At 32.8% G+C, this 10,341-nt stretch overlaps 1 protein-coding gene across 1 annotated transcript in view; it reads left to right on the forward strand.

Annotated features, from left to right (window-relative positions):
- Positions 1-9,934, forward strand: part of LOC140047089 (uncharacterized) — a 42,256-nt gene extending 32,322 nt beyond the window's left edge. The window contains exons 44-56 of the mRNA XM_072091901.1: positions 204-354; positions 627-808; positions 1,271-1,456; positions 2,366-2,516; positions 3,066-3,244; positions 3,397-3,576; positions 4,003-4,147; positions 4,738-4,907; positions 5,228-5,410; positions 6,465-6,641; positions 7,379-7,622; positions 7,948-8,135; positions 8,456-9,934. Coding sequence (XP_071948002.1) covers positions 204-354; positions 627-808; positions 1,271-1,456; positions 2,366-2,516; positions 3,066-3,244; positions 3,397-3,576; positions 4,003-4,147; positions 4,738-4,907; positions 5,228-5,410; positions 6,465-6,641; positions 7,379-7,622; positions 7,948-8,135; positions 8,456-8,632 — 2,313 coding nt within the window. The 3' untranslated portion in view covers positions 8,633-9,934. The remainder of the gene's footprint in view (positions 1-203; positions 355-626; positions 809-1,270; positions 1,457-2,365; positions 2,517-3,065; positions 3,245-3,396; positions 3,577-4,002; positions 4,148-4,737; positions 4,908-5,227; positions 5,411-6,464; positions 6,642-7,378; positions 7,623-7,947; positions 8,136-8,455) is intronic.
- Positions 9,935-10,341: the final 407 nt, after the last annotated feature.

A 10,341-nucleotide genomic window follows, 5' to 3' on the forward strand; every position in this document is an offset into this window, starting at 1 on the left:
ATCTTTGATGATCCCTTGGTAATATAATCAACTATTTTCTGAAACTTTCTGAGTCCCAAAATCAAATTCCGAAAAAACCTATTCTGAATACCAGACTTTCCGGAAAGCCTAACTTTATTAGGCCAGCCCAAAGTTGTTCGGTATTGGGAGAGTTGATTGATTACAGTAGAAGAAATTCATTTATATAATTATATAACTTTCAGTGTCCATGTGGCGATGACTCAGTAGTACAGGCAGAACAGACTAGAGAGGTGTATTGTTTACAATTGGCTAATGACGCTCAAGTAGATGACTCACAATGCGAAGGTGATATACCAGTTATGACCCAACCTTGTGAATCAGAACCGTGTCAAGGTAAGATGACCTATTTATATATATATTTATTATTGTTTTTAATATACAAAAATTAAATGCAACATTGATATAAAACTGATGTCATACACATAGTGGACATGCAAATCGAAAAGTCTTTTGATTTTTGTGTCTGGGAAGGACTTGATCCACAGAAAAAAACCCAGCAAGGTAGAGTCAACCACCTAAACTATTATTAATTGTACATTAGGATTTAAACAAGTTTCTTATTGTTGTTAATCAGAATATTTATTCGTAATTCATTTCTTTAATAGATTGCTATGTGTTAGTAGAAATGCTAGAAGAGACCTATACCCTCCTTGTTACCGCTGAAACCTACGTAAACAACTATAGATGCAATTGGGATATTTCTACAGTTGAAGGAATGTGTTTGCAAATATTTTTTATAGATTTTGCTCTAGAAGACAGCGAAGGTTGCCAAAACGATGTCTTAGTGGTATTGTTTTTTTTTTATTTTATATGAATTATTCAAATTTTAAATTGATTTAATTATTATAAATGTAATGTTTTGTAACTTAGGAAAGGTTAGATTAATTCTTGTACTTATGTTTAACTAATTTTTTGGTTTGATTGTGCAAACTACATTAGCCTGTGTAGTAGTAATGCATTGGTAGCTGCATGTATTAGTATAATGTAAAACATTTTATTTTTATTTATTTATTCAATTTCTGCCAAAGAAAAACACAAAACAAATATAAAAGGCAAGGAAAGACCAAACAGGTGCTAAATAGTTGGTTGGTCAGAAACAGAGCACTGAAAAAAAACCAAAAACAATTACATTCTACAATTCAAGAAAGCGACCAACTACACACATTTTCAACATCAAAATTATTTTAAAAAGAAGTATTGAGATAATTTAATAATCTGTTTTTGACGCTTCTGTTACTCTTCTCGTCAGATTCAAAGTGAAGGCATTGAGGAGCTATTCTGTGGATCAGAATCTCCACCATCACTGACAACAAGTACAAACAGTGTAGAGTTTACCGTTCGTACTGATAACAATATCACTGATGATGGTTTTAGAATTCTGGTAGACCCGACAACATGTCCCGAATTTGGCTATGTTGCTGGTGAATATGGTGAAGTAAGTATTCATTGTTGAACTTTTATGTGTTTTCCTGTTCTATAATAAATACTGTATCTGTTTTTACACTTATTTTTATTGTTTATCTAATGCTGTTGCTGCTATAATATATTATAAAAATAATATTTTAAAATTTAAATTTTGATAATTAATAGTATATATTTGTATAAAATTTTATATTTGTAATATTTTTCTATGGTTGTTTGTGTTGTTTTTTTTTTAGGTGCTCCCGTTCATATGTAATTAAGATTGTTTACTTGCTTTTTTATTGTTTGTAAATCACAGGTTTGCCCGCTGGGATTGTTGTGATTATTTTTTTATACCGAATAAATAAATAAAAAAAATAAAAACTATGTTCCAAATAAAACTTATTATTTGTAAAGACTAGGATTTATCTCATTGTCTGTAGAGCTACTTTACAGTTACTGTTCTTATCATATTTATTCATTTATATGTACCTTATCAAAAAATGTCATGGCGCATTACAGATAACTAAAACTAAATGTTAAGCAATGTTATGAAAAAAAGATTTAAATGAGCTGTGGGGCCAGCAACATGGAAGGACTGATTCCCATGGTGGTGATTTGTTGGAGGAAGAAAGGTCAGGTTCTTATAGCCATCTTATTCTGGAATGCCACCTGACGTCAATCTATGCTTTTTATTTGTTGGCCATTTCTTAATAATAAAGAGTGGCCTAATTGGCCAAAATAAGACTGGTTTCTTTAAGGGTCTTGTGTACAAAATTAAGACATCAAAATTGAAGATAGATTACGTACATGCATAATTGCAATGCTTTAATATTGAGCATTAAAGCCTATCTGTGCATAGCACTACTATACTACACTATGAAGCTTAATGCAATGAGAGTTATTTGTAATTAATTTAATTAATTTATAATTTTTAAATTAGTGCTCAAAATCTTGTGGTGGTGGTGAGCAAATACGAACTGTACAATGCCAAAGACTTCAAGAGCCTAATGTTGGAGAAGTACAGATGGATAGTGCTTGCAGTGGTGACGCACCAGATAATTCCAGACCATGTGACAATGATGAATGCCCACGTATGTTTTCGTATGCTACATTTGTTTATTTATTTTACATTATTCATCCTCAATTGAGGAAATTCGGATTAGGATCTCAACAGCATCAAGTTCAACACCTACCATATAAACAACAGAGGTAGGGATGGACCAGTTGACCTAGGTCAAATTAACCCACAAATATGCGCTGGGTTGTTTAACTTACACACAAGTCAAATGTGTATGATGGACCTCCTTATCCGAGAAGACAGAACTATAGTAAACGAGAGCCATCAATACCATATGGTCCGCATAGGCCACTTCAATATCATTCAGAAAAATGGTGTAAAGTGTCCGCAAATTATGTCTGCCTATTTCGTGAACTATTCATGGACATTTCATTTCCCAAGTGAGCTGTGACAACTTTTCACAGGTTGCCACACATCATGATGATGATCATCATCAAAGGATCATATTTGTTATGATCAAAATTAACAATATATAAAAAATTAGTTTAATGAAAAACAAATAATAGTCAGAAATCACAAGAAATGTTAATTGAAAAAATGAAACAAGATTTTTCTTTTTCAGCTTGTTTATTTGAATATGTACCATCTAACAACTTGATAAACACAGAGCCATTTGAAAATAACACAGAATGTACCTATCGAGCTGAAGGTAGGGAAGACATGTGCATTCAAATCCTTATTGCCTCTTTGAATTTTGCTGAGCCTGATGAAAATGGAGAATGCACCACCGACTATCTTCAGGTAACGTTCTCATTTCCTGAATTTATGGCTGTTTTTTTTTTTTGGGTTACTCAGAGACACAAAAACAAATTTCTGATGATTTTCATCCATTTGTGTAAAACTGCTTTTTTTCTACCAATTTTAATTTTCAATATTAATGGAATTTTATGCAGATTAAGGATTTGAACAATCCTGATTTCTTACTCACTTACTGTGGCGTGATTAACGCATTGGTACTAGATTCAAGTTCAAATGAGGTAGAGATTGTTATCCACGTTGAAGATGGTATGGACAAAGTTGCAAGTTTTGCATTCGTAGAGGAATCTGTCTGCAGAACCTATGAATTTGGTGAAGTAAGTGTTAGTTCAGTTTTAGGATCACCTTTGTTACCGAGGTGACAAAATATTCAGAGTATAGCTTTTTAATCACCCAGAAATTTAACTGAAATTGCGAAACTGAATATTATCATCATTTTTTTTTAAATACTGTTGTTGAGGATTGAAATAGTACCCCCCTCTTCATCTCGAAAGATGTATTAGGTTAGTTTGTGTACACTGTGCCTACAGTTGGTAGTGCTATTTGAGAAGACTCGTTCTACCAACTCCAGAACCGATTGGCCACTCTCTGTCTGTTACCTTTTTTTTATAACAAAAATCATCGGTCAAGAAACAATTATAGGGTGCTCAGTCACCTTAATCTGGGAGTTCTAAAGATGACTGATTTAATCAAAAGAATTATTAGTTTAGTTTGTGAGACATTACTACTTATTTTTCTTTTAGTGTTCACGAGCATGTTCAAGCGGTGTGGACGAAATAGATGTAGATTGTATTCTGATTGGAGATGGAGACATTGTAGAGGACTTCTATTGTTATGGCTTAGAAGGGTATAATGGAAGCAAGTCCTGCCCAGAATTTGACTGCCCAAGTAAACAAAATATAACTTTGCATTTTTGATTGGAATATGTGACACCAGATACACAGTACAAGCATATCTACTACTAACATTGATAGATACATGCAAAACAGATTCATTCAGTCTTATGTAACATGACACTTTAAAACAGCTAAGGTTTGAAAGACCTCCCAACTCGTTATTTCATTTTACCTCCCGATGATATGTATAATTTCTCCCGATATTTTGGATAAACATAACAAAATATCACGATATGGCAATAGTCTACCAATATTGCGCGTCATTTCCCTCTAAAATACAATTTTCTTTACATTTTTTACCTTTGGTACGCCATGAAATACCCATGTTTACTATTATAGATATATTTATAAATAATGAATTAGCGTCCGAATTTGAGGTAATTTTGGAAATATAATAGCGCCCTCTATAGTTTAGATATGCTTTAAAACATTTCACTTTTCCAAATCGGGAGGTCTGTGATGCAGCTTTCAAACTCATACCGTCCTGTTTTGTACACGTCCTGTTCTCACCATTCTCTAATTGTCAATAGCAAGAATTTTGTGTACACATCTCTCTAAAGGCCTGTTTTTTTGTTTTTGTAGATTGCAATGGACAAGTGATCACAGACTTTTCTGTTGTTAGATTGGCTTTTACTAATAATGAAGATTGTAGTCATAATATAATTGTTAGTAGTATGGAATGTCTTCTCATCACTTTTGAGGTGTTTGATGTTCCAGATGGACCAAGTGATGCTTGCCAAGATTATTTAATGGTAGATCCTGTTTATATATATTTATACAAACTGCCAAGGAAAACCATAAAAAGTGAATTCATTATTAAAGGCAAAATCTGTTAATACAAATTGGGGGAAACCAGGTATTTTCGCTGAAAAGTTACGACTCTTCTATTATACTGTATTTACAACAACGATATTCTTTTATAGCTGTCAAGCCCTGTATATATACACTGTGTGATAGAGATTAGCGATTATGTATGAAAGTGATGATGATTCTGTTGTTGTTGCACTCATAAACATTCCTTATTTGGCAGTGCCTATTATACTGTATTTACAATAATTATACTCTTTTATAGCTGTCAAGCCCAGAATATACACTGTGTGATAGAGATTTGACTGGAATGCAATATTTTTCAAATGATCAATTTTTGGCGATTATGTATCAAAGTGACGGTGATTCTGTTGTTGGAGATGTCGTTCTCCGATTGGAAAGACGTAACTGTACAGGTTTTATGTTTACCGTTGGTGAATTTGGAAATGTAAGTTGAATTTTTGTTGTTTTATTTTAACCAATTACTGTGACCATCATCATCATTTTTTTATCATAATATCAAATTTATCACAGTCTTCCCATTCATCATCATCTTCCCATTCATCATCATCATCCCATTCATCATCATCTTCTTCCCCTTTATCATCATCATCTCCCTTTCATCATCAGCATCATCATCATCTTCCCATTCATCATCATCATCATCTTCCCCTTCATCATCATCATCATCTTCCCTTTCATCATCATCAGCATCATCATCATCTTCCCATTCGTCATCATCATCATCTTCCCATTCATCATCATCTTAACCTTTCATCATCATCATCATCATCTTCCCATTCGTCATCATCATCATCTTCTCATTCATCATCATCATCTTCCCATTCATCATCATCATCTTCCCATTCATCATCAGCATCATCATCATCTTCCCATTCATCATCATCATCTTCCCATTCATCATCATCCCATTCATCATCATCATCTTCCCATTCATCATCATCATCATCTTCCCTTTCATCATCATCATCATCATCATCTTCCCATTCATCATCATCTTCCCATTCATCATCATCATCTTCCCATTCATCATCATCCCATTCATCATCATCATCTTCCCATTCATCATCATCATCATCATCTTCCCTTTCATCATCATCATCGTCATCATCATCATCATCTTCCCATTCATCATCATCATCATCATCATCATCATTTTCCCATTCATCATCATCCCATTCATCATCATCATCTTTCCTTTCATCATCATCATCTTCCCTTTCATCATCATCATCATCTTCCCTTTCATCATCATCATCATCATCTTCCCATTCATCATCGTCATCATCATTCCATTCATCATCATCTTCCCTTTCATCATCATCATCATCATCATTTTCCCTTTCATCATCATCATCATCATCATCTTCATCATAATTATCCCATTCATCATCATCCTTATCTTCAACTTCACTTTTAGCAAATTCATTCAATTTTTTATTGATGCTTTTTGTGATAACCACCAGAATATTTAATTGCAGTGTTCAGTTCCATGTGAAGGGGGTACAAGAACAAGAGTTGTGGAGTGCCTTGACGATGACGGTACTATTGTGGATGATCTGATGTGTGAAGGTATTAAACCTCATACGTCAGAAGAGTGTAATGCAGGCCAATGTGAAGAGAGTTACTATGAATATGTAATTGGTGAATTTGGTGACGTAAGTAGATTATTTTTTTATTTTTTAATGTTATAAATGTTCAAGTTTATTAGTTCAAAGGCTGTGTAGAAAATACTAAAACAATTCTACAACATTGTACAATTAAAACAAGAGTATCAACATTGTATTTCCATGTAAATTACATATAACCTTACCAAGGAAGTTTGTTTGTTTGCCTGTCTCTATACAAGATATCTCAAAAAGCTCACATCTTCATCTGTAGGCTGGGAGTTTGTAGGGTTCGAATGAACCACCTTCTTTTTGAAGGGCCCATTTCAAACTAGTAAAGTAGTAAAATTGGTAGTATAGGTCTAACGCTGGACATTTTTTGCCCAATCTAGCTTAAGCCGACAAATTTCATCTACAAGGCAATTTAAAGCAATATTTGGCAGTATTCTCCTTTTTGGCCCCTAGTTCATTTAATCACCCCCTTTTTAGGAAAAATGAACCCACTGACTATGTGCTTGTCTGCTTTGACCCATACAAAACATTTATTTTATTTCAATTTAATGTACATGAGCCAGGATGTAACAAATTTATTAATCACAATAAAACAATTGGGACAGAAAAGAGAACTGTTTTAAATGTGGGCAGAAACATCACTTGTAGTAAGGTCTACTTTTTAGTTCATAATCAGATAATAATTTTGTTTTTGCACTCTTATTAAGGCTCATTTTCAGAAATCAATATTTTATGAATATTATTAATGATTTTGTTATTGTTAATTACTTTCACAGTGTCAGGAAGTCGCCATCGGTTTTTGCGTTCGACAGCGAGATGTAGATTGTCAGAATAATGTCACGAATGTCGTTGTGGACGACAGTTTGTGCGAGGGAAATCCACCAGTAAGTGAGAACTGCAATTGTCCAGTATCAACCACTGTTGCAGCAGAAGTTACAGAAGCTACTCCTATGACCACTACTGGACAGATGACCACTACTGGACAGATGACCACACAGGCGATGACTACAGATTCATCAGGTTTGTGAAACATATGATTATCTATTACTACTTACACAGTGGTTAATCGAAATGCAAACCTTTAAATAAACAATATTCCTTGATGAATTAGACGCCGATATTTGATGCGGGTTGTCATCTGGCTGTGTAATGTTTTTTTGTAAAAAGATAATTCCAATATCAAGACATTTGTTGGTGTTTAGCTAAGCAGTGTATATAACCATTCTGTAGTACCACTTTATCCATACCCTTGTGGGATTATTTCTACCTAGCTGTTTGGAATCTTAATTGTCATATCCATTCAGATCTTGTAGTGACCAAAACAAATGTTGCTTTATTCTTTCAGAATGTGGCGGTGTCTTTTCTGAGAATGATGATACGGGTACAATCACTTCACCGAATTACAGTGAGAATTATCCAGCAGATATAACATGTGTTTGGAATTTCACAGTTCCAGTAGGCTCCAAGATTGTCTTCACTACAATGGCATTTACTGTTGGTGATTCTGGTGATTGCGGAGCCGACTCTCTTACAGTATGTAATATCATGTGCTTTCTCTGTTTGATTGCGCGATAAAATCTCAATTTTTTTTGTTGCAAATATCTAGGCCTACATACTCTCTACATTTTGGGAAATATTTTGTCCAGTTTTTAAGCACTCTATTAACGTACTAAGTCTACCCTAAAATTAGATTTTTTTTCCTGAGTTTGAATTTTGTACCAATGGGTATAATACTAAGACCTATTATCCACACACTGAACATTCAGTTACTGTACTTAAAACTTAATATTTTGTCTTTTAGCATCAAAGATAAAATCAGAATATTTAAAATTAATGCTGTTTTTATTTTTCAGTTTGATGATTACGTACAAGAGGTAATACAGTATTGTTCTTCTATTGATGACATGTTCCTTCCTTCGACGCTAGACCGAGCAGGTGAAAATGCTGACTTCTGCACGTTAACTTTTACAACCAACAGTGTCAACGAGGCCAGCGGATTCTCCTTATCGTATGAGTACACGGCTGAATAAATTAAATGGAAAAAAATGTCATAGATCACGGGGCAGATACATCAAACATGCTTTAAGTCAACGATTTTGCTTTCAGTCAGTTTTTACAATATCCTGCGCAAATATTTTTACATTTAAAATGATGTATTTCTCTCGATAGGATACAAATAATTTTTTAAAGAAGGTGTTATTTGAGCACTATCTTGACTTGAGCAAAATGATTAAAAATACCAGCCTATCTGTACATATTACTATGTAATCACATTTTATAAACAAATGTTTGTACCTAATTAATATTTAATGAATGACATTATCATATCACATTTTAAAATCATTCTTTTAAAATTAAAATTCATTAATAAAATGTTTTAAATATCAGGTGTTCTATAACACCAATTAAAATTAATTCTGTAATAATTATATGAAATAACCTATGTGTATTCTTAATTTTAATATAAGAAAAGTTGTTTTCTTGTATTTTTATTGCTTAAGTTTTCAAAAACAATGTTCGGATTATTAGATTAGCTGTGCTGGCATATTAAGCACTAATGTAGTTATTTTGTGTCTATTATATACTAAACCGTAAATAAATAATCATCAGGTAGTCTCTATAATTGTACAGGAAAAATTATATGAGCGCCAGTTGTGTATGCCATAGCATATCCGTTAAATGCTACTATGCTCTGTAGAGGGTGGGCTACACCCGGTTATGGTTAGTAGTGGATAGAAGTGATGTTATTCTACCATAGATAGTCCATACGCAAAGTACAGAGCTTTTTCAAGGGTTCTTTTATCTCTTATATTTGTTTATTGAGGAGATCGATATTTAGATGTTTGAGGTCATACTTGTTAATGATGATATAGTAGTATTGTATGAATATGCATAAGCTATACATAACTGACATAGATAATGATTTTCTATGTGAAAAAGATATATGCAAATATAGTTTATACTGGCACAGGTAAAATAATACACAGACATGATTTCAGGCCATTATGATGAAATCATTTGTAGAAAATTAGGATTGGTGGAAATAGATATAGAAATAAAAATTAGGCCTCCTTATTCCTACCAAGACAGCATTCCTGTACAAAATTCACACTTATTTAAAAGTTATTATGTATATAACCACACCAGAACCCATCGTATTTAATATTTGTACTTTTTTGAAAAATTCAACATAATAATTAATAATATTTTGTTAATAAAAATTGTAATTGACTAAGATACAATTTTTATATGTTGTATATATTATGCTGCTATAAGTTTTTATGGGTATTTTGTTCTTGTTTTTTTATAATAATATCAAAAGGGTTTTGTAATTTGTAGTGTATTCTCTTTCATCTTATTTGAGTAGCTTTATTTTACTCTAAAATCGGCCGAGCAAAATATTCCAGTCATCAGTCACATAGATTCTGAACTTAAAAAGGTGAATGAAGTTCTTTTTAAAGAGATTAAAGTGTCATGACAGCAATTATGCAACATAAGTGATTTGACCAATCACAAGCGATGGATCATTCGAACATTTGTATACTTTTCTGCGTTAAAGTGTAACTCCGGCTTGAAAAACAATAAAAATGATGTTACAGGACTTTCGTAATGCTATAAGAATTTATCCAAACTTGATTCACATTTATGTAAATCTGAGACATACTACTTACATAAAAAGTAAATAAATTTGAAGGGGAGATTTTACATAAGAAAATACAATAAATAGTTGAAAATTAGT

This window comes from Antedon mediterranea, chromosome 4 (assembly GCF_964355755.1).
Source record: "Antedon mediterranea chromosome 4, ecAntMedi1.1, whole genome shotgun sequence".
In the NCBI taxonomy this organism is placed as follows: domain Eukaryota; kingdom Metazoa; phylum Echinodermata; class Crinoidea; order Comatulida; family Antedonidae; genus Antedon; species Antedon mediterranea.